The 25361-nt window shown below is 40.0% G+C and overlaps 1 protein-coding gene across 1 annotated transcript; it reads left to right on the top strand.

Moving 5' to 3' along the window:
- Positions 1 to 245: 245 nt before the first annotated feature.
- Positions 246 to 23840, top strand: grk7b (G protein-coupled receptor kinase 7b). Its single transcript, XM_062419908.1, has 9 exons — positions 246 to 845; positions 999 to 1436; positions 2612 to 2883; positions 8028 to 8033; positions 8470 to 8793; positions 10546 to 10711; positions 20094 to 20210; positions 23521 to 23588; positions 23684 to 23840. The coding sequence occupies exons 1-9, from the start codon at positions 246 to 248 to the stop codon at positions 23838 to 23840; spliced, it is 2148 nt and encodes a 715-aa protein (XP_062275892.1).
- Positions 23841 to 25361: the final 1521 nt, after the last annotated feature.

Below are 25361 nucleotides of genomic sequence, written 5' to 3'. Positions count from 1 at the left end.
CGTTAAGTTACTTTCCCTGAGTGCGGTCTACAAATAAGCATGCCTAGACACTTAGCTACCAACAAATCCCTGAGGACAGTTGTACTTTTAATGCTCAAAGAGGCGTGGCACAAAAGGTGGAGGATGTTCAGGACATAGGTGCTTGAGTTGCTCACTCTGTGCCTGGAGCCTGCAGATGAGTGAACTTGAGTGTTTTAGTTCATCTGGCCAAGCTGCCTACAGGTGTGCCACAGGATACATCCGATATGGGTGACCTGGTGGGACTAAACAACCTGGTGGCAAACACGGCCTACCTAAAGGCTCAGCAGATAGATTATAATGAGCTGAAAAAGAACAGAGGCTCGCTGACGCTGCCCAAACCAAAGAAGTCCTTCGCTCTCCAAGAAAAAGCAGAGAAACAGTACGAGTCACTGTGTGAGCAGCAGCCTATTGGAAAGAAGTTGTTCCAGCAGTTTCTCCAAGCCTCTAATTCACAGTACATGGCCGCCTCGGAGTTCTTGGAGGAGCTGAGTGTCTTGACCTTTGCTGAAGCTGAAACCAAAGAGACGGCCAAACAGAGAGTCCTCGCCAAATTCTGTCAGCCTGAATCCAGGAGTTTTTTCTCCTACCTTACAGGAGAGGCCGCTGAAAAATACAAGGAGTTATCAAACAAGAACTTCGATGAGTTGGTGATGAGCAAGATAAGAGAAGCCACACGGGACTTCTTGAAGGGTAAACCTTTCTCTGAGTACCTGAAAAGCAGCTTCTTTTACAGGTTTCTGCAGTGGAAGGAGTATGAGAAACAGAAGATCACTGACAAATACTTTTATGAGTTTCGGACATTGGGAAAAGGTGGCTTTGGTGAGGTAGGTGTCCAGCATCTTATGACAATGTCAAATAGATTTTTATGAAACACTTATTTTATGATGGGATAAATAAATGGGGGATACATGGGATAAATAAAAAAAAACAGCCAATGAATAGCCTGTCATTAGAAATCCTGTTGCTCTGTCTTGCAGGTGTGTGCAGTGCAGGTGAAACACACAGGCCAGATGTATGCCTGCAAGAAGCTAGATAAGAGGCAACTGAAGAAGAAAGGTGGTGAGAGGCTGGCCCTGCTGGAGAAGCAGATCCTGGAGAAAGTCAACAACCTTTTCATTGTAAACCTGGCTTACGCTTATGACAGCCAGACCCACCTGTGCCTGGTCATGGACCTCATGAATGGAGGAGACCTCAGGTTCCATATCTATGATCTTGGGGAGCGGGGCATCCGTATGGAGCGTGTTATTTACTACACAGCCCAGATAACCACTGGCATACTTCACCTGCACTCGATGGACATTGTGTATCGTGACATGAAGCCTGAGAACGTCCTGCTGGACAGTAAAGGCCAGTGTCGGCTGTCAGATCTCGGATTGGCTGTTGAGCTGCCAAAGGGCAAAACGCTCTGCCAGAAGGTTAGTGTGGTGAATCTTCCCCTAACTTAACCTACACTGTTAGCTTTTAAATGCCACTACACAGTATATTTGTCACTCACTACTACAAGTAGTTTACCAGGAATAGATATGATGGGTGTTAATCCTGCTCTGACCGACAACATAGGAGACCAAAAGCCAAAATAATCTAATTAAAAGGTGCCTGACCTCACCTGACCGTAGCCTGTTAGCATTATCTGGCTCATCTTTGCTTCACTAATACCAGTGATGGCTTCCACGTGTCTGTACAAGGAGATGAGTCAGGAAATTCATAACGACTGTACATTCAGTAGAGATGGGATCTAAGCTGGACAATGAAGCCTAACCCTAACTGTCAGCTGACTGGCCTGATGAAGTGTACCTAAAGCAAACATTATCTGCTGTAACAATCTTTTATTGTCAGACCCCTATTTAGACTTATTTGTGTCTCCATGTTTCATTATTTAATTTAGTTTTCCATCACGTGGAGGCTGGTCAAGATGCTCTTTAACTGACTGAAATGAAATGAACTCTAAACTAGATTATTCTGTCTGGTCTTCCAAACTTTCCTCCAACTTTGAGAAAAGTCATATTGACTTCACAGCAAGAAATCCTACTTTAATATCTTTTAAAATCTCTCTGTAGGTGAGTTGTGAGCATTTTAAACTAACTATAGCATACTTATTTGTTTTTTTTGTTTATATCATTTATCTACACTGCTGTTTATAGCAGTGTTTCCCAACCTTTTTCCTTTTGGCCCCTCAAAATAAAGCAATGTCCACTCATGACCCTTTGTCAACAGTTGCATATACCTGTCCATCATTTTTAGAGGCCGATACAGGTAACATTATCAAATAATTCACAGGAATAACAGCAACGATAAGAGAAAAGTCAGTGATTTTGTGTGAAAGAAAGAAGGTTTTTCTGCTTTTCTATATTTTTAATTATGTGGCAACCTCTTAGGTTTATCTTAAGCATCTTAAGGACCAATGGTTTATACAAACAGAAGAAGTGCTATCACAGAAATACAATTGTCCCTGGCCACCAGAATTTAAATAGACTTAAAAAACTCAACAGACTTTAAGATTGCACAACCTTTGTATAAGTTTTACGCCTGAGTTATGGAGGATTTGAATCCTCCCTTATTCTTCTTTTTTTCCCTCTCTGTGTGCTGCCAGGCCGGTACGACAGGTTACATGGCTCCTGAGATTCTGAGGCAGGAGAACTACCGCATGTCTGTGGACTGGTGGTCTCTGGGCTGCAGCATCTATGAGATGGTGGCTGCCCGTTTGCCTTTTAAAGACTTCAGAGAAAAGGTGCACAATGATGAGGTGACCCGCCGCACTCTGGAGGATGAGTGCAAGTTTGACCTCAAACGCTTTGATGCTCCCACCAGAGATATCATCAACCGGCTCCTGAAGAAGAAAGTGCCTCATCGCCTTGGATGCAGGTACGTTTTTCTCAAACTTAAGTTTGTCACACAAGGTTAGTTCCTTTAGACAAGGTACACACACGCACCTCCTCCTGCTCGCAGGAGGAGGTGCTGAATTTATAAAATTTAATAAACTGACATTTATTGAAAACACAGCAGCCAGATCTTGCACTAAAACAAGGAAATATTAAATGCAATACTAAATCTCTTCTGAACGGCCCCTTTAAGTTATGTTATATACTTTCACGTACTACATGCTTCCTCCTCATATTGTAGCCACATTCTGGTTGACAGGACTTCTTTTTTTATTACATTTAATGTTTTATCACACAAAAAAAACATTTACAATCTCACACAAATGTATCACACAGAAGGGACTTCCACTGAAAAGTGGGAAAGTTAAGGTGTCTAATAATTGGGCCCCAGGTATTCTCGAATTTTTAATTATTTGTTACTTTGAAGCCTCTCAAGAGGCATCCCTGAGACCAGTTCCCTAAACCATCTGGAGAAGCGTTCGTAGCCTCCCATTCCTTGAGAGTTATCTTCTTTGCTACTAACATACAAAAAACAAAGGTCTGTTATACAGTATGTGGCAACGCAAGAAAAGCTTCGGAACAACCAAACAAGGCAATGCATCAGGTTCAATTTTTAAATCATACATTTTACAATACCAAGATACAAAGATATCCTTTATATCTTTATATCTTTTGAGGAGTTACATCTGTCACAATTATCAGATACATTAGAATACATTTTATTAATCTTTTCTTTAGAATAATGTAACGTATACATGACTTTGAATTCAGTCAGCTGCAACCTGGCATTAAGTGAATGTAAATGGATCCTCTCCATCCCCTCCCTCCAAGCCTCATCAGTCAACTCTGCATTAAGATCTGCCTCCCAGGCAGATTTGACATGGATTGATGTTAGTTTGGTTTTAGTTTAGTTTATTTGCACATAAAAAAAGAAAAGAAAATACATAATAAAAAAATAATAATACATGCAGATTTGTTGAGATTAGGAAAGTAGAACAACAACTAACAAAAAAGAAATGTGCAGGAGGAGCCAATAAAACCCACCAGGGCTTGTCAGGTGGCCCTCCTATAGTGAAACATACAACTGAAAAACTTAAGATTAAAGCAATACAGACAAGTGCATAAAAAAGCTGAAAAAAAACATTAAAAAAAATAAAACAAATAAAACTACAGTTTTACAAGTGTATAAGCAAGGTGACAATTTACCAACACATAGAATATGATAATGAGAGCGGTACTTAATTATGTCCATTTTTACCAGACAAAAAAATATTGGAATCATTAGCAAACAAAATGAAAAATGCTTTTGTTGAGGTCATGTACAAGGTCCTTTACATAAATAAGAAATAATAACGGCCCAAGAATTGATCCTTGCGGCACACCACAAGAAATTAACTTGTGATCTGATAATGAGTTATTCCATAAGACATATTGTGTAACTTTCAAACCATAACAATTCAGCTCCACTTAAGCCATAAAGAGAGAGTTTCTGTAATAGTATGACATGGTTCACTATATCAAATGCCTTTGATAAATCAACAAATACTCCAAGTGTGATTTCCTTATTGTCTCGGGCTTTAGTGATATTATCAACAAGTTGGGTGAGAGCCAATGAAGTGGAGTGTTTCTCTCTAAATCCAGTTGACAGCAGAGCTGTTCACAAGTCATTTTTTACAAGTCCAAGTCAAGTCTCAAGTCTTTGAGCTAGAGTCCAAGTCAAGTCTCAAGTCTTTGAGGGTCAAGTCCAAGTCAAGTCTCAAGTCTCTGGTCAAGAGTCCGAGTCAAGTCTCAAGTCTCTCGCCAACACTAATTCAAATTCAAATTCTGACCTTAGAGCTGTACAATCTTTCATCCTGATCAGTTAGCCTTGCGAGCACCTGCCCATGTCTGTTTTTGTGGTGTGCTGTCACTGAAGTTTGTATGTAAGTATCTGTTTGTATGTTGAGATGTCCTTTCCTGAAACTGTTACCAAATTTACCTTCAGCTATTACCTTGACCTAGACCTTGATATAGGACAGTATGAAAATGTATCAATTGTAGGTTCACTATAGAGAATCTACTGCAATGTGATGTGAAGAAACATACACTAAGAATTATTTCAATTCCATAACTGTATTTTCTTCAACAAAAAAATAATTAATATATAATAATAATTATTTTAACAATGTTGTAAAATATAACAAAATGAACAAAACATGAACATCACAGAAACACTGCACTGCAGTTTAACACTGTGGTACAAACACATGTTCATTATTTTTTTCTCCAAGCTGCCTTTTATCTGCTGCTTAACACAACACACAGCAGGGAATGTGTGGGGATATTATTATATATATATATATATATATATATATATATATATATATATATATATATATATATATATATATATATATATATATATATATATATATATATATATATATATATATATATATAAATAAAATGACCATAGTTAACGCAACGTTGTGTTAATAATTAGTAGTGGCACTAAGCATGATAAGAGTTGCAGTGGTTTCCTGTCTGAGCTTTCAAAATAAAACCTTTGCTATTGTGCGCTTCTTATTATTATTAACAAACAAATTTGGGGCTTGTCAATTACGGGAGAAATGACGGGAGGGCGGCGGGAGATGGGTTCGAAATATGGGAGAACCAGGGAAAAACGGGAGTGTGAAGGCATTGTATCCAAACGTAATGATCTGAGGCACTCCTGCTGAACTTATCGCACTCGCCATTGTCAATGTCTGATACTGAAGATGCGCGCTTCACACATGGCGCATGCGCGTGGCATGACGTTGGTGTTTACATCTAGCTCAGAGCCAGAGATCATACAAAAAGATGAATGACAGATAAATAATGAGAATAATAATAATAACATGAAATAAAGGTTGTTCGCGAGTCTCGAGCCTCGAGTCGAAGTCAAGTCTGAAGTCTTTTGAGGTCGAGTCCAAGTCGAGTCTGAAGTCACAGTTTAGTGAGACTTAAGTGCAACTCGAGTCCGAGTCCGAGTCCCCAGCTCTGGTTGACAGTATCAAAAAGCTCAGTCTCCGAGATAGGATGAAATACAAAAGAGGAGGAAGGGCTCTTAATCCCAGAGATAGACATTGGGATCCGTGGTATTTTATTTGCAAGGGAGGGTCCAATATTCACAAAGAAGTTGTCGAATTCATTAGCTATTTCACAAGAATCAAAAATTCACTTTCTTCCATGTATTTTTCATATCTTCCTGAAACCTCATTAACAGGGGATGCGAGATAAAACACTGGATGATGGTCAGATAAATCACAGAATAAAATACCAGGAATCCCAGAAGCACAAAAGGAATTTGTAAATATATTGTCAGTCAATGTTTCCTTTGTGGCTGTATTTCTATTGCCCTTGTTATAAGAGGGAAGAAGGATGAGGCATTAAGGTGGTTCATAAATTGGGATGATTGACAGTTAAGCAGGTTGATGTTGAAATCACCCATAATATAGCACTTTTTGTTCTCATTTGTGATCTTATTAAGAGTGGTATAAAATCAGTCAATAAAACAGTTAGTATTAGAATTTGTTGGCCTATAGATACAGCCAACAAGAACCTTATTTTTAGAGAAAGGCTCAACCAACTCTAAAAAGACAGCCTCGGCTTCGTCACCAATTAAAGCAACAAGATCACTACGAAGGGAAGTTAGAATATTGTCTTTAAGAAAGAGAGACACACCAGCTCCGCCTCGATTTGACCTAAAACAGGGATAGTGACTTTAGCCACTGATAGAAAACATGGATACTTTGTGACTGTTTAACCAGGTTTCACTCAAACCAATTACAGAAAAATGAATAGGGAGCATAGCAAGATAATCAATAAAATTATCAAATTGTTTTGGTAGACTGCGAATGTTAAGGTGAAGTAGGGAAAAACAATTGTCCTTAGAAAGTTTGTTATCAACTCAGAGAGATTTTAAGGAGTTCTCAGTAAAGTAACAGCAGGATCTGCTGTCCTGTTTAGAAACCATGAAATTCATATTGGGGTCAGCATTAGAGAATGGCAGGAAATACTTATCATCTTGGGTGGAGCTGGTACCTGTAGTCCAGAGTTGCATAAAGAGTCCAAGTCCATAAAAAGGAAGGGGAAAAAAATTAAAAGCACAAAAGATACGAGAATATACACAGTGAATCCTGAGAGCAGCCCTAATTCTAACCCACTGAAATAGTCTGTGTGCATACTAACTTCCACACCAAGTGCTCAAGCTGTAAAGACTGATAATTACACCTTGAGGTGGACAGGCAATCCACGCCTTTACTTGAAGCGTTTACCAACTACTGTGTTAACAGTGTCATGGCTCTTGTCAATCAGATGTATTTTTCTTTGTTACATGTTACGAGAGTCATAATAGAAAACACAAACTTTGAGGCAACATGTTTAGAGTCAGGATGTTGGTTCGTTGAAACATAAAAAGAGTGTTCCTTGGGTGGGTTTGCAAAATGTTTTAAATTATTTTTAACAAAATGTCTGACTTGTAAATAATGAGAAAAGTGGGATTTAGAAAAGGAGAAAGTTTGTCTCAGCTCCATATTAGATGCACAGTCATTATTTATGTACACATCTGTGATGGTTGTCAGACCTTTATCCTTCCAGTGAATAAAGGCTTGATCAGACTGGTATGGAATAAAATATGATTTAAACAAACAGGAGGTGGATGAACCAACTTGTAATGTGTTTTAAAATTTTAATTAAGTTCTGCAGGACAAAACTATTTTCCAACAGATGCAACAAATAATCATTAGTGGAAAACACAAGAGCTGAAAGAGAACTGAAAGAGACTCCAGCTGCAGCCACTTGGGTGTATCAGAGAGCTCACTTTTATGAGGGAACATAAATTAAGGATGGGACCTCTTGTGGATGGATTTAGGTTGGATTTAGAGGAAGTCACCTTATTTTATACACTAATAAGAATAATAAAGCTATCCCACCCTAATGTGCAGAGGGTGAGATAGATGTCAATAAACCTTTTTGACGTCACAATAGGAAAAGCACAAGTGTAAATGATCAAATTAACAATGTCTCCATTCTGTTTAGTTGCGTCACTTTCAGGATTGTACATAAAGCCACCGTTAATGTCATTAGTAACAGCTGTGCTTTTACTAGATCGACGTTAAAAGATGTTTGCTGTGAAAAAGGTCAATCAAGTACAGTCTGCACATGCTCACACAGCTGTAAGAAAGAACTCTAATCAGGCTAAATAATTGAACAACTTGCAGGATGTACTGTGTGTAGGGTACTTTAACTACTTTGACCTCTTTTCTGCTTGTATTTCATACGTATTTGTTGATCTTATTTTATCTGTTATTTCACTGGTAGTGGATGTGTTTTGGATGTGGATGTTTTTTTTTCCATCTCGCAACTGAAAATTGCCTTATGCTGTAATGAATTATCATTACTCTGTTAAATGAATTAATGAAAAAGTAACCTTTGAGAATTTCATATAGTACAGTATATCATCATGAAATTGATTTTTGATACTAATGAATACAATAGAAAAAGCTTCATAAGTAACCTGTAATGTGTCCTTTTTTTCCTTCTGTACTAGTGGCGGTGACCCCAGAAACCACGCATTTTTCAACAGCATCAGTTTCCATTGTCTGGAGGCGGGCCTAGTGGAACCCCCCTGGGTGCCAAAGTCCAACGTGGTCTATGCCAAAGACGCAGACGAGTTCGGGGTCACCTCTGAGATCAAGGACATTGAGTTTGACGCCAAGGATGAGAAATTCTTCAGGGAGTTCAGCACAGGTGCAGTGTCCATCCAGTGGCAGAAGGAGATGATAGACAGTGGGTTGTTTGATGAACTGAACGACCCCAAACTGTACAACAACGATTATGACGCTGCATGGAGATCCAAGACATGCATCATTTTGTAAGCAGCTCATCTACTCACTAAGTGCCTGGCATTACACTATACATTAAGCACCATAAGTACCTTTAACAGCAGCTTTTTGCCCTTTGCCTTAATCTAAATTAGTAGAATCATCCTGGAAGTTCGAGTCAAAAATGATGGCACATCTGTCCTGGTGGTAAATTAAAACCATAGCTCTTGTTTTAAGAATCAAGCCCGGATGGAAACACATGCTGACATTGTGCCGCTGCTTTACACTTTGCCCCCTACTCCTGGAGAGACAGCATATCCCACTGCTTTCACAGTTTCCATTACATCACTCGGCCATTTTGGCAGGCCTAAGTGTTTACACGTGTTAGTAAACAAGCTGCATAGTGGCTGTGTGTCACTGAATGGCAGCATAATCATGATCAGTATTTTCAGTGATGCACCGCATTGGTTTAAAAGAGTGAAGTGTCACATAAGATGCCATGAAAGCCTTTCGCTCATGTGAGTGGGCCCAACGCCTGCGACCTCAGTTTCTGCAGACTGATGTCTCTCAGTAGCAGACGTTCACCACTAAGTGCCGCTAGACGCTCATGAAGTGCATTCAACCTCCTGCCGCACTGTTCATCATCACCATCCCCCATTAGGCTGGCTGTGCAGCTCCGGTATTTACAAGCACTGGATGACTCGTTCAGCTTTACCAAGGGGATGCAGGGAGACAAATTGTCCTACTTTTCCACAAACAAAAAAAAGATATTAACAGCTTTAACAAGGCATTGCCAACCCCCTTTATTACCCCCCAAATCATCTTGTGTTTACAGGCAAAACATAACATAATAAAAACATGTGAACTACTTACAACATAGCAACAACAAACAACGTAGCTTGTTTATGAAAATCTAATCTGTGTAGCCTTCACAGATGGTTACTTCTTGTATCCATATATGGAAACTGCTGCATGACAAAGGCTTTGAGTAGCAGAACATTTACATCCAATTGGTGTTAATAAATATTGTAAGTATTGCATAATCTTGGATTTCTCAGCCCCTGATAGATTACAGTGATTGCAGTCAAAATTTACTACAGCTTTTATCTGAGAAACTTTTTTCTATTTCAGGTATTTTCTCAGACATTTTTGCCTTGATTTGACAGCGAGCAACAAAGATCCTTAACTGTACTTAAGCCAGAGGGGTTGGTCAACATCTTAGACCTCTGAGATACTTAGGTGTCTGTTTTCTGACTCAGATTTTACCTGTGTCCAATTACAATGTAGTCAAAGCATGTTTGTGCCAATCAAATGGTGTAATTTTAGAATGTAATTTTGTAATCTAGTATTTATTTTTCAATGCTTTCTGTGACATATTTTGACTTGTAATGATTCAGCTCATGCATTTTAAATGTGTCTTATCTTTTTTTAATAAATGTTTGAGCAAGGTCATAAGGTGATAAGCAAATAAAACAGATTTTCAAAAGGCTTGAGTTTTTTTTTTTACATGATTCAAAGTTACAGGATAACATTCATGCAGTTATTTTGATTATGCTCCTGTTGCTCAACTCATGTTTATCATCCATCATTATCTTACAGCCAGCATCAGTTTGAAAAAAACAGGAAGGTGCTTGTGTCTTTAAAACATATCACCCACAGTACACTCAATAATTACAACATCATGTCACCTCAATGTTTGATTCTGAGTGCACCATCCATCACTCAGTGTATCACTCCAAAATCTGAGACGCATTTAGGTAATAGGGACACATAAACATGTGTTGTGCTAATTCCTGCGAGAGGGTGACCTTACAGGGTCGAGAAGTGGTTCCATTCACGCTCGACTGTCATGAGATTAGAGGGTGGTTCAGATGGAAATCCAAGACGCAACATGATCATCGTCGGCTGAGAAGACAGAGTGGGGAGTCCACTGTGGATGATGTGACGACAAGACAAACACGGCAGAAGGTCTCCACGAACATGTTTTTACCAGGCGCCTACAAGCCTCTGCCAGGGTTTAGTTCCCCCCGGCCCGTCACAGTTACTGTTGCCCTCTAATACACAAACACACACTGCAACACATACTGTGCACAGATCGTTGCACATTTGCACTCATGCATGCAGACGCACACACATACATACAAATCTATGCATCTTTACATGCTTGTGTTACAGCTGATTGTGCAGGAAACCCCAAACCTCGAAATAAACACATTTATACACACTCTGGTACACACCTTCAATGTCTCTCTCTCCCTCCCTCTCTCTCTCTCACACACACACACACACACACACACACACACACACACACATACACACACACAGCACACACACACACACACACACACACACACACTCAGCCGCACACAGTCTTATTACCTCTGTAGAAGCAGGCATGGCATTTTAGAGATCAAAGTAGGACAGGGTGTATTTGGTATCTGCGTTTGTTACATGCCCATGCTCTGGATTCACATCAAAGGCATGTGCCACACTTTAGCTCTGCCCTGGCATCCTCAGGATGGTATCACACCCATGATATTGCTGCTGTTTCCCTTTTTTGGGTATGAGTGTGTACCTGTTTAAGTGCATCCCCGCAAATGTGTATGTGTGTGCGTGCATTCACGTTGATGTTAACATGAAAATTGCACAGATTGGTGTCTGTATGTGCGCTCGGGTGTGTGAGGGTGTGTCTGTGAGTATTTAGGATAGGTGAGAAACTGGTTAAACAGGGAGACAGAATGTCCATTGTCTATGAAAGGAAAGTGAACGCCAACCATGTGGGAGAGAGACTGAACAGGAAGAAGAGGGAGGGCAGGTCGTTGCATGCTGTCTCACACCCATAGCCAGCATGTTAGTGGCGTCTTTATTATTTTGGTTTAAAATCAGCTTTTCATGGCATTTTATTTTACCACGGTGTAGAAAGCTCAGGACTTAGAAGCAAATAGTATAAGCCTCATTGTGCTGAGCCACCAGAATGACCCTGATATCGCTCAGGAAGTGTTTCGTTTTTGGTTAACGTTCAATTTTTCTAAGCTTCATTGCTTGAATTCTTAACATTTCCACAAATAAGTGAATTCCTGTAAGGCGGTCCAACAGAAACAAAGTGTGTGTGTGTGTGTGTGTGTGTGTGTGTGTGTGTGTGTGTGTGTGTGTGTGTGTGTGTGTGTGTGTGTGTGTGTGTGTGTGTGTGTGTGTGTGTGTGTGTGTGTGATATTCTTCCCCACTGAGGCCCAATGGGCAGTTTCCATGGCGGCCAGACCTCAGTCCCCTTCCACTGCCAGGAGCTGGACAACGTCACGGATACAACTCAATTACACACGCACACACACACACACACACACACACACACACACACACACACACACACACACACACACACACACACACACACACACACACACACACACACACACACACACACACACACACACACACACACTTGTAAACAGTCCCACACTGTTAAGCTCTCATCCTATCTCCACGCCATCTTTGGTCCCTTTACTGCAAAAATCATCTGTCTATGTCATTTAGTCTCATATTCAACCCTTTAAGAGTTATTTTTCTTTCAGCAAGAAAAGAATGTTGCCAGTGGGGCAAAATAATCCCTCTTCTTTCCCATCAAATCTCATGTTTGGGAACTTTCTGTAAATGGGTAACTGAACAGTATCAAGATCAAGAAAATGAAAAAACATATTGGCACAGAATTCCTGAAACAACTTGAATTGAGTTGGAAGCAGCAAAACTTATGTTACCACTTTAGCAGATTATTTTCACTCGATTAAAGAAAATACAATTTTAGGACTCCGTAGATGGAAATGACAAAAGGGAATTTTTGTTGGTGATTTTGGATTTTGTGTTTAATAAATGACATTGTTGCTCAATAAATGTATAAATAAATGGTTCGCTCCCAAGGTATAATTATTTTATTTTATGTTGGGCTCACATGGTGCATATTCCTGCGTTTGTCAAAATGCATCAAAGTCATTTAATTGACACACAGAAAACATAGGGCTGAATAATAATTTTGGGATACTTGGTTTCTGGCTGTCTGGGGTCTATAGAGTCTGCCTAACAGTTTAATCCAGTCAAATTCACTCCACATTTTCAATTTTCAGATTCAAACCAAATAGCCAGTATCACTTAGCAATGCAGAGATGCACAGTGTTCCTACTGTATAATATACAGTATTTAGACCTAAATTCTTCATTGATTCAGTCTGATCTTCAGGTCTAAACCAAGGTCTTTATCCTACTTCTTAACTTTCCATTTTATCCCTTCCATCACTCTGCTCTCTGGTCACCTGTCACAAGGAATAAAATTCTCTCCCACAAGTAGAAAATCCCAAGGAAACAGCTTAAAGTTCAAAAAGTTACAGCATCATGAAACCTGAGTTGGCCGCAGTATAAAGCTTTCTGATGTTCCTCACCCTTCCACTGCAGGCCGATTGAAGATCAGTACATCAAACGCAGGAAGGAGGGATTTAATGATACAGAATACTGTATCAGGGAAACACTTTACAACCCTTCTTCCTGAACTGTGAAAGAAAAAAAGTCATGGTGCATGTGTTAATGTACTTTAATTGCAGTACAACATGCTGCTTTGGAGATTGACATGGCATCTGTGTTTGTGTGGATGTCTCTGGCTGCCTGTGTGTGTGTGTGTGTGTGTGTGTGTGTGTGTGTGTGTGTGTGTGTGTGTGTGTGTGTGTGTGTGTGTGTGTGTGTGTGTGTGTGTGTGTCTCAGAGGCAGGTATAAAAGCAATCGACTCACAGTGTTGGATGACAGTGACACAAAAACAGAAATATAAGCTCTGAGGTGGTATTGGTTTCTAAGACTGCATCCAGTTTGACTTAATTAGCTGGTACTTATTGCATTCTTTGTTAGCAGTGTAATACAACTGACAGTTGGCGCGGCAGGCAGTCTGGATTGAATCCAAGTACATCTCTGCTTAAGTGTGTGCTTCCAGACCCTGTAACCTGCCTCTCCCAGTCTGTCACTGTGGTTCAAACTCCCGGTAATCACTCTGCCTGTGTGTGTGTGTGTGTGTGTGTGTGTGTGTGTGTGTGTGTGTGTGTGTGTGTGTGTGTGTGTGTGTGTGTGTGTGTGTGTGTGTGTGTGTGTGTGTGTGTGTGTGTGTGTGTGTGTGTGTGTGTGTGTGTGTGTGTGTGTGTGTGTGTCACTAAATTCACTCCTATCATATCATCCTTGGACATCTGGGGTGTGCTGATACACAGCTGCTAAAGGATCAAATCTTACAGACAAAGCTGTTTCTGTATTAAAGGAAGTGTGGGATGCATGTATACAAGCAGGTCTGCTCAACACTCAAAATAGACAAACTAATCCTCGTACTATGACCAAATTATGTGGTATTTCCTCACAGGTACTCCTCATACCATGACTCATTTGGTCCCTGTATGAAAGCAGGAAGTGGAGGAAGACGTATATTCAGACTCTTGGCAATACGTTTAAACTCTTTAAAGGATGCACCTTGTCCCACTTTTCTCGTTCATTATGGACAGGATGTCAGTGTACAGCTGAGCTCTGTGCCCACATTGGTGACAGCAGGCTGGCATGTTTTCAGGTGACGTCACGTTTTGTGCCATACAAAATTCCCTAGATGAGGCAGATGCAGCTGGAAGAGTTTAGCTAGAGAATCTTAGGGGTAATTAAGGTTCAACATAGTGTGAGAGTGACTATTAGTTAGGTGCATCAGTTAAAAAAGGAGCCTATGGAAAACTTTCAAGTTACAGTCTTCATGCAGTCCATCACATTGTGTTATCTGTGTACAGAAATTGTGCTGATGTCCACAGAAGAAACGAAACAAGAGGCACATAAGAGGAAAGCCTCAAAATATGAACCTTAAGGTCTGGATTGCAGAGACCACTGGTGGAAAATTTTGAGGTATTTGCAGTTTACTTGAGTATTTCCATTTTGTGCTACTTGATACTTCCACTCCACTACAATTCAGAGGTTTAAATCTTACTTTTCACTCCACTAGTTCATTAATTTGACAGCTTTAACTATTAGTTACTCTTCAGATCAACAGTTTACATAAAAGAACATATGATATAGTCACGAGTTACAATAAAACAGTAGTGACTTTTTCAAGTAACTTTTTTGGCTTGTGACTCCTTAAAAGAATCAGTGTGTAGTTGTGCCTCCTCATCATGTTTCAGACGTCTATGTGTTGTTGGCATTTCCAACAGAAAGACAATTCCCCTTTAAACTGTCAAATAAATAATTGTTCAAGGCCCAAAGAAGTAAAGCTTTCCAATAAATCCTGAATCATATCAAATTATTGTAGCAGAACTTCATAAAGTTTAAAAGACACTTTGGAGGACTGCAGCTAACAACTATTTTCAAAAGTGGTGATCACTTTTTCCCACAACCCAAAGATATTCATATATATCATAGTGGACTTAAGAAACCAGAACATATTCACATTTGAGATGCTGTAACAAGAGAATTTGAGCATATTAAAAATGACTCAAAATGATTAATTGTTTATCAAAATAGATGGTGATTTCCATCCATCAACTAATTGATTAACTAATCATTACAACTGTATTGGAAATCATTGGAACAAACTTGCTAACTGTATATAAAGTAGACCAGATACAAAAGTAAAATGCTTACACATTGATTCTTCAATATTAATAATGTACTTTATTAAAGATATTTCATATATCAGTTACAGGGGCAGATTTTCTGCAAAATATGTACTTTTACTTGTAATACTTGAAGTAAATTTAGATGACATTACTTCAGTTCTTCCACCTAAGTAAGATTTTAAATGCAGGACGTTTACTTGTAACCAGAGGGTTTTTTCCAATGAAGTTTTTCTTCTTTTAAAGGATCCAAATACTTCCTTCAACACCGGCAGAGACAAACGTGGCCAGCCTGGTCATTCCCTGTTGAGGTCAGATACAACCTCTGTTCGGTGCTTCTTGGGCATCATTGCAAAGAGGAAAAGTGATGAACTGTATCTCTGCAAAAGCAAGGAGAGCATCTCAGCTGGGAGCCATCACAGTTCACATCCAATTAAAGTTGTGCATCATCTGATGACATCTGATCCTAAACAAAGGCTAGAGTTATCTCATCAACAGGTAACTGGAGAGAGAACTTATGCTACAATCAAATGAGACCTTGCATTGACCAAAACAACGAGATGTGGGTGATTCAGAGGATCTGATCACATGGAGCTGGTCAAAGAGGAAAAGGTTGTCGCAAATGTAGATTTATTCTGTGTTTCCAGGTTCATATAATGAGGTTCTGCTGCCTTAGCTTTGTTGTGTAGCATCAACTTAAAATATTGTGGTCTAATTAAATACTAGTCAACACATTTTTTTATCTTAATGAGGAGAAAAAATTATTAATAGTGTCTGCTCCCAGATGGAAAACACTGTCTCATACACTCTGGATGCTGTGTCCTCAGAGGCACTACATCTTATTTTGACAGACAGGCTAATTTAGGGAGTACTACTTTAAGCTCTTTCTTGTTGTAGGGTATCTCTTGGTATTTAAAGTCCAACTGAGCTCGCGTTGCTGGTTCAGTAATGGTGGTCATAACGCTGAGAATGCTTTCAGTGGTAACATGCCTCATATCTAAAAACTCCACACTGTAACCTTATCGCTCTTATTTTTATCTTTGGTGAATGATGTTTTATAATTGAACATATGATGGATTAATGGGTCGAGCCTCATCTTGTGATCGTCAGGAGGATGTGGTCGGTCTATTGGCTCTTACACACAAATGAACACACAAACACACGCACACACAAATATGCCAGAGCAAATACACACACACACACACACACATACACACACTGCCCCCAGATGTTTCATGACATGGTCTGCTGTGACTCCAGTACCATTTGTTTATCCCTGCATGCATAGTTAACTCTCCATGCCATGCACAACAGAGCTCTGCACTTTTCCACTGGAACTGTTTTTTCTCTCCTGAACCAACACAGAAGCACAACAACATTTATCATGTGTATTTTGATTTTTAAAAATATATTATTTTGGAAGTGGACGCAGCATGACACTGCAAGTACTGAGGAATGTTCATCCAAATACCGGTGCTTTGCCAAAAGGTTGTACTGATGCTGGTAAAGAATCTGCTGTCTGTCTTCAAACACCAGCAGCACATCAGCACATATTTCGCTGAGTACATATCAGTCATACCATGGCAGGGCTCCCAAAAGTGCCATGCAATTCACCAATCATCTATTATTAGGCATTATGCATGTTTCCTGCATCATTGACTCATTGGTTTTTGCTACTTGCTTCAGCTGATCTGATTTTGCCACAACCTCTGTTATCATTGGTTTACCAGCAGAATTTAAAGGAAAATATTTATTACAACTTTAACTTTAAGCTTTAAGTTTAGAAGAGAAATATCATGCACATATACAGATATATGTTTTCATAAAACTCCTTATTTACCCCATACTGACCCTTAACACCAACCTCTTAGTTCAGCCCTGTCTCTAAGGTCCGCCTCCTGAGGATCCCACTCTGTTTTGATAGGCCAGATTTTTATGAGAAGCACTTGTAACTTTGAACATTTCAATAAACCTTTACTTACTTGATATTGTCCATGATTTCTGTTTTCCACACATTCACTAGTCTGACATCACCATATCCAGCCAATGATCTGTCTGGTTGTGTTCAGCTCCTGCATGCTATTCTTTAAATATCACTGCGATTATGTTATTATGTGTTTCACACCAGCTCCCCATCACCACCATGACCTCCAGGTTGTCCACCACTTAATGAAGATGCTTCACATCTATGGCATGTAAGCGCTGAAGTCTCTGTTTGTAACCTCAGTAAATATTGTGATACACTTCAAATTGTTTCCTCCTGTTTCTGTGAAGATTGTCGTCCAAGTTATCCAAAGAGCGTTTAATTGAGGGCAACTGAACTTTGTTGAAGATACTTGAAGGCATTTCCATTCTCATCCAAGGGTCTTCTTCAGCTCTAACTGGTATTGAACCTCTGTGGGGTCGTTATCAAGGACATTGATACAACTTGGTATGTTAGTGCTTCTGGCTGTTGTAACGACAGTCATTAAGAGTCATTAGAGTCACCTGAGGCCAAGTGCAGATGACAGTCGATGGAGTTGTCACATGAGGCCAAATTGTTCTCTACTTAATGAACAATGTGTAGACCAATGGGCCAGGTTCAACTTGGACCCACCACATTTGCTGTAGCTGTGCACACTCACAGTATTTCTGTGTAATAAGAGGCTATTAACAGCATTAAGTGGTGTGCTCACTTTTGTTTTCCCTCCAGATAAAGTGGTAGCTAATCTGGATAAACTGTTGGCCCGTATGATCATCTGACTGATGATCATTTGTTGCTCCATTGGATCTATTTTTAGCAATGCCATCGTTCAGATATCTCAGCAGTTACTTTGGTGAGTACAATGTTATATCAGGAGGAGGTCCAATGTTTTTTTAAATAGTCAATAGTCTCAAAAGAGTCTTTTTCTGAGTATTTTTTGTTCCGGTTCAGTTGACCAGATCCCTAAGGAGTCCTGCTGCTGGTGTCATCCATCTTGAGTTAAAGGATAGGGGCACAATTTTTCAAGTCATTCCTAAAACAACAGTCAGGAGCCCAAATGAACATTAATTATTCCTCTTGTTCATACTGACCATCAGAAGATCCCTTCATACAACATCTGCAGTCCTCCTTCTGTGCAAAACAGTATTTAGAAGTTCATCTGAAGCTAATATGAAGCTTCAGTTACCCAAATAAGTCAAATCACATCAGTATCTCTTAAAGTTATTGTCTTTTTAGGGCCAAATTCCCTCGTTTTGATACGAGCCTTCCACTTTAGCTGAGCACAAAAACACTGTCTGTGAGTGAAAACATCTTTCAGTGGTTGTTTGGGCACCTGACTGTTGTTTTAAGCCAGATTTGAAAAAATGGATACCTGTCCTTCAAAGATCAAATCCACTTCTCTTCAGTCACTGTCTCGATTACTCTACTCTCTCATACTTTTTTCAGTTTGTATGCATTCACAGCAATAAAGTATCTCCCCTCTCCTCACTTTTCTACCTTAATCTCTCCTGCTTGAATCCTACAGTCACTTCCATGCTCCTATAGGTGAGAGTTCTCCTCACAGCTGCTCCAGGTCACATGCTTTGTCAGATTGTTAACACATAATAAGCCTACAAACCCTTGTAAACATCAAAGACAGCCTTTCTTTTCCCCTCGGTGCAATGTCGCCTCTGTTGCTTTGAACACATACAGTATACCATTACTACTGCTGGTGTGAGACGATGGAGCATTTCTTGGAAGATCTGTAAATATTATCTCTCTCTCACACATACACACAATGCACACACACACACACACACACACACACACACACACACACACACACACACACACACATACAGCCAAGGTCTTGGCATGTATGAAAAGAACCCTTTGATGGTGCAGCCCTCACTCATTTGCCGTTTGAGTTGGCATTGGCAGAGTTCTCCCGTGGTCCCCTGGCCCCTGTGCGCACACACACACACACACACACACACACACACACACACACACACACACACACACACACACACACACACACACACACACACACACACACACACACACACACACACACACACACACACACACACACACACACAGCCCTGAAAGCTTCATGGAGCCTGCAGGGAGTCAAACTGCTCTCACCTGTTGTCTCTGGCAGCCTAAGAGGAGACGATTAGCGCCCAGCACTGACAATATGCTCTTTGTTCCCCTCTTTCTCTCACTCTCCCTCTCTGCCATCTCATACTTGCAGTCTGTCGCTTCTGCCACTACTCATTTCTCCCTCTGCCTGGCCTTCTGTCTTCCTCTGTTTCCACCTCTCAATGTCTCTCTGTCACTCTTTGTCTGTACGTCCATCTAGCTCGCTTACTATTTCTGTCTACCTCTAGCTTTCCCTCTCACTGCCTCTATCCGTCTCTAATGCCCTTGTGGCCATGGGGGCATTGTGTGGAACAGTTGAGCACTTTATCAGAGATCATCAAGGTAATCCTTTGCAAATACGCTCCATGATGGCACTGCGCTCACTTGCTGCAGAGATCTCATCACTGGACCAATCATAATGGCCAGAGCCAGATTGAACTCATTTTGCTGTGCCTTGATATCAAGATTTGGAGGTCAAATATTTTAAACATTAGTATCAATGTACAGTGTGAATCCAGCTCCAGAGAAATGTGCGGTTCACAGCACATGTTCCACTCTGAATGTATTAGCATGTATTAGTGAGGCCCGGTCATCCTTGACTGGCATCTGTGAGTGAGAGGGCATAACAGAGCGGTGCATGTGTCCTTCTTGCCAGGAAGAGCACAGAGGCCGCAAACAGCCCGGGTGTGACATTTCCACCGGCTGGGTCACAGACGTACAGCTGTATAAAGTGGCCTTTATGACCAGAGGGGAAGACCTCTGTGAGATCTGGGTAAGTTGAGCTATAGCGTTCCTCCGTACATAGAAAACATAGTGGACAGCATTGAGGGGATGGGCGAGGTGCAGAGAGGAAAGGCGTGTCTGTCGGCTCAGTATCAGCTACACTTAAGAATGAAAATAGCATTCTTAAAGAGTCTCATTGGTTTCAGGCTTATTCAGTGCTGTTAAAGGACCCCACAGTGCTTAAGTCAAACTTATATTAATAAATCTGATGAATGCAGAAGGAAAAAAAGACAATATAAAAGGTATTTTTTGGACATTGTGTCTCTGCTAGTGATCTATGCAGCATGTTCAAACTATAAACACTGAAAAATACAGTTTAAATATCGGCCTACATGCAGGCACTTCACATGGAGCAAAAGCACAAATTTGGTAGTAGCAAACCCTAAAACCAATCCAACGTTATTTGTTGTTTAGCTGGCTTTTAGCGTGGAAGGTTTTGCTTTGATACTCTAGACCAGTGATTACCAACCTTTTTGGTTTCTGACCCCTTAAAATAAAGCAAAATCTACCTAGGACCCCTCGTCACACATTGCAGTGTCTACCAGTTAAATGCAAGAGGGCTTATTTTGTTTTATTTAATAACATTTTGAGGCTTGAGGAGTTAAAATACAGTAATTCACAATAATTCACAAAAAATTCAGAAATGTCAGAAGTGTTTTTTTCTGTTGACTTATCTTGTCTTATCATATCACAGCTCTTTGGATTAATCCAGCGACCCCTTGTGGGGGGCCTGACCTCCAGGTTGGAAACCACTGTTCTAGACCAATGGTCAGATAGATAAGTTAAGAAACAATAAAAAGAAAAAAACACATTTCCTCTACTCAAAATGTGAACTTTTCTGGTGTTTGTCAAAGCTTTGCTTTGTTTCTCTTGTGAAATACTGGAGAGTTTTACTTCTTTGCAACCCCATAAACAGTTTAAATAAAAGAAATCTGAGAAGGCAAAATCTCAGATAGTGCTTACAGCTCGTAACCTGTGATGAATAGGTTTTGTTTGACTATAAAGGGTCACTGACTATAAACACATGTAGCATGCATAAGCAGATCTAATCATGTATTAAATCAGGTCAAGTGAATTTATTTGTAGAAGAACACATTTAAAAAATGACCAAACTACTCTACAGAGAAATAAAAAATACATTTAGACAATTAGAATGAAAAAGAAGATAAAGCTTGAGTCAAAAGAAACACTTAACTAACTGTGCTGCTGTTTCTTTTGGCGCCTCTGAAACGGCACCATAGTGACTTGGTTTAAATTGGCACCGGTGAGCAGCTGGAGCACAAACACTACCTGTCAGCTCCTGGAGACTCGTATCGTCCTGCTGTGGCAGCCTGAGACACATACGTGTGCCCTGATCCTGACAACATTTTATCAACTGTGAAGTAATCCATAATATCCTCTGCTGGGATGTCTTTCTAGCTGACAAAAATGCCCTTTTCAACTCTCCTAACAGAGTGTGAGCTGCAGTGATGACCCCAGGGCTGAGGCAGAGGAAAAAAATGTATCCGAGCCCTCTCTCTGTAGTTCTTCCACCATCCATTGATGTCAGCATTAGGGGATGACAGAAGAAACTCGGCTGCTTCAGTTGGCTGCAGAGAGTATTGGCAAGTATTGTAGGAGATACAGACCTGCCACCACTATGACTAATACATGGAAATACGGTTCAAAATCAGTCAAGTGTTCCTTTAAATGGAGCATGTCTCAGGGCTTCAGGGTTCTGGGAACATCAAACTCCCAAAACTATTATAAAGGTGCAGGAATAGCAGGGATCCTGACTATTGAAGCATCAACATGGCTCCTTGAAGGCGCTGTTCAAACCACCTGTAGAATTTGGTTTTCACAGTAAATGATCTGAAGACTGAGGCTACACAAGAGGAGGACTGTCTCACCTCAAGATATTTTTAAAGCTACACAGGGTTTTATACCTGCTACATGCCATGAGTATAAAGACAGATTGTTGTGGATACTAACATGTGGGTACTAACACTTTTGGCAGTGTACATAATTTAGGTCAACTACAGCGCTGTGAGATTAAAGCCACTGTATGTAGAATTTAAACATTTCAGATTTTGCTGCCCCTGGTGGTAGAAAACTTCTGAAAAAACATTTATTTTTTAAAACTTTTGTATAAACTAATAAATATTGAATCCTAGATTTTTAAAAATTGATTCTGAAAATGTATTTTTAACCTATTCCCTTATCCAATTTGTGTCTGCATTTGGTTGGTCCTTTTGACTTTGTTAAGCACTTTGCAATCTCAATTTGCAATTGTGATAAGTGCTATAACATTACTATTATTCAACATTATTATGGAATGAAAGATTATAGTGTAGACATGTGACAGTGTACAATAGACAGTAGCTTTTTCATTTATCTGACCAATGTACATTGATAAAATATGAAACACAGTGACTGCACCAATTTTCACTGAAGTTTTCTTATTCATCTGCAAAAGAAGAAAACATATTTCAACAGAAAATCAGAAAGATGCTAAATTCAAACATCATACTCAATGATGCTTAAAGGTTAGCTGGTAATATTCTTTATCACTGTGTCAAAAAAAAACATCAAAAGATTAAAACCAATAATTAATCGATTCTACTAAAAAGTCTTGTTTGTGTTGCCAAAGTGACTGTGCCATAGGCCACTGTTGTCCAAAACTAAAAGTAACTAACTAAAAACAGATCACTCAGACACACTGCTGCACTCGGTGACATGGTTCTTCATCACGATGAACTCATACAATGTCATTTATTCTGTGTCACATGCATCGTATATAATCACAAGAGCACCAAATCACTACCCTAACAAGTGTGCTTTTTACCCCTGTTTGAATCACATTTTGCTAAAATTACGCTTAAGTTTGAGAAAAAAGAGAGTTGTTTAAGGGAATTATTGTGAGTGTTAAATGGTGACCAGTTTAAAGATTTACATCTTCAGTAGGAACAAATGGGAATAGCACTGCTGGGCAAGTCATCAAGTATTGTGAACACAGTTCTTCAGTATATCCATCTTAAAGGGATTTGTTGACAATTAGCCATATCCTTTAAATCATGATTTTTTTATTAGAATCCAAATAAAAGGATTCTCTGCACAAAATGTGGTCTTGTTTGTGTGAAGTGGAGTCTTGTTGAGTGCCATTAAACTGTTACTTTGTCGCCTAAACAATGACATGTGTATTTGTCTGTCAGCATCAGTTGTCTCATACAGTGTAAGGCTAAGCCATGTCGGCCTTCGTGAAACAGACATATTTGTCACTACTACATCTCTATATATTGTGTTTGTGGGGTGGTCTGTAGACAGGGGACACCAGGAGAGGCAGTAGCAGCTCAGACCTGCTCGGTAACAAACGCTGCCCCTGTGAGCTGTTAGGAATACAGCCATCGCTGTGCTTTAGGGCTTCACTGATGGGACATGACAGATTGAGTCCCCCCCTATGGATTGGGGCCTCTCTGCTCTCAGACAGGCTGGAGCTTTATTGGACTTCACTATGCCTCCCTGTGGAACCATGTCACCCAGCAAGACTTGGACCACTCCAGCACCTGATTGGCCAAGGGCCCCTCAGCCATGGGCCAGGGCTCTCTCAGGCCAGGGGAAACTGTTCAGACACGTGCTGTAAATCAACAAGCCAGAACAATGACACCCGGGGAAGCTGAAACTCTCCTGTCGGTGAACACGCATCATAACTCACGTCTGCTTAACCTGCATCTGAACACACACAGAAACAAGGCTTTGGTCTAAAGGGGAGTGAGTACTCGACTCTCAGCTGAAAATCTTGAGCCAAACTGAAAAAGTTACATTACCTTATATGCACTATGTCGGTCTTATGTGAATGCTGAATGCAATGTGAAGAATGCTGCTTTTGGAATACAAGGCTATCTATCAGAAACTCACATTCAATATTAATGTTTTTCTCTATCCTCGAGACATAACGATCTCCATCCAACAGCTGTGATAGATGAGGCATTCTTGTTAACAGGATTTATGCTGAGAAGCGAGAGCAATCAATATTTTAGAACTTCCTCCCATCCCACTGTTGAGACTGAGAGAGTTTGCTGTGCTGGCTGCAGCTTTATAGGATCAGGAACACAGTTAAGTACATTATTAAATGTTGACAGACTAAGCCTCGGCTGATTAATGCCCTACAGTGGCAGCTTTCCCAAAATCACATCACTTCACTGACATGCTGAGACATAATGTATGTACTGAGAGAGGTTGAATATATTCATCCATATGTTTAAAGGAGACGTCAGTGTTCATATTTATTGCTCAGTCCAGTGAGTATTAGTGATTATTAACAGGTTTATTCCACAGTCTAAAGGCGTAAAATAAGGAAACTACATTGTGAATTTAGCCTGAGCCTTTACCAAAGATAAGATAATAATTTCGTCCAGGAGGAAAAGCATGTTGGGAAGCCTCATGGTAGGCACAGCAGCAACAGACTTGTGTAGATAAGTCTAATTTTATGCTTTATTAACACTCTTACTGTGCCCTGCAGCTTTTGGATGTTGTCCCACACTGTTGTATAATCAGTTTCAATCAATAATCAGTTATTTGGGAGGAATAAAGTGCAGAAGATCAGCCTGATGTTACCAACAAACATACACGCAGACAAAAATGGCTACAATCCACACTCTACTCTTTCCGCCTGTAAACCCTACCTAAGTATATGACTGGAAATGTGTTCAACATTGCACAGAATTCATTTTTCAAGAAGAGGAAAAAGGTTTGGCTCTGCACATGAGATTTGTTGACAATATGAAAAATACAGAAAATTGCCATGTGAGCTTTGGAGTGACACCATGTCATCAGCAAAATGTGGACCATAAACCAAGAAAAGAGTCCTTGGATATTCTTTGTTCAGCTCTTCATCAATAGAAACCCTAAACTCACCATATTATGGTAAACAACATTTTAGAGGCTCTGAGTGTCATAAATGATTTGATCCCCTTCCCTCCTACAACAAGTAGACTGATTTGAATTATACCATGCTTTATGTGAGTATCTCCACCCACAGCAGTGGGTCTACCTTTCATAGGTCTGCTGCGATTGATATCGCTCTGTAATTTCTTGTGTTTATATGAGTAATAATCTAAAACATTTTCAGGCTACAGAGATCCAATTGTTATTCTCGGAAATG

The sequence above is a fragment of the Scomber scombrus genome, chromosome 5 (genome assembly GCF_963691925.1).
Source record: "Scomber scombrus chromosome 5, fScoSco1.1, whole genome shotgun sequence".
Lineage (NCBI taxonomy): Eukaryota > Metazoa > Chordata > Actinopteri > Scombriformes > Scombridae > Scomber > Scomber scombrus.
Note: the sequence above shows the minus strand (reverse complement) of the source record. Positions and strands in the feature narration are given on the sequence as shown.

What these genes read in the sequence shown, in the direction of transcription:
- grk7b (XM_062419908.1), top strand. Translation starts at nt 246, where the DNA reads ATGGGTGACCTGGTGGGACTAAACAACCTGGTGGCAAACACGGCCTAC. An exon ending in CAAGACAAACACGGCAGAAG is followed by an intron (nt 10,712 to 20,093) that starts GTCTCCACGAAC and finishes CCTTCTTGCCAG; the next exon opens with GAAGAGCACAGAGGCCGCAA. An exon ending in AAGACCTCTGTGAGATCTGG is followed by an intron (nt 20,211 to 23,520) that starts GTAAGTTGAGCT and finishes GGTGGTCTGTAG; the next exon opens with ACAGGGGACACCAGGAGAGG.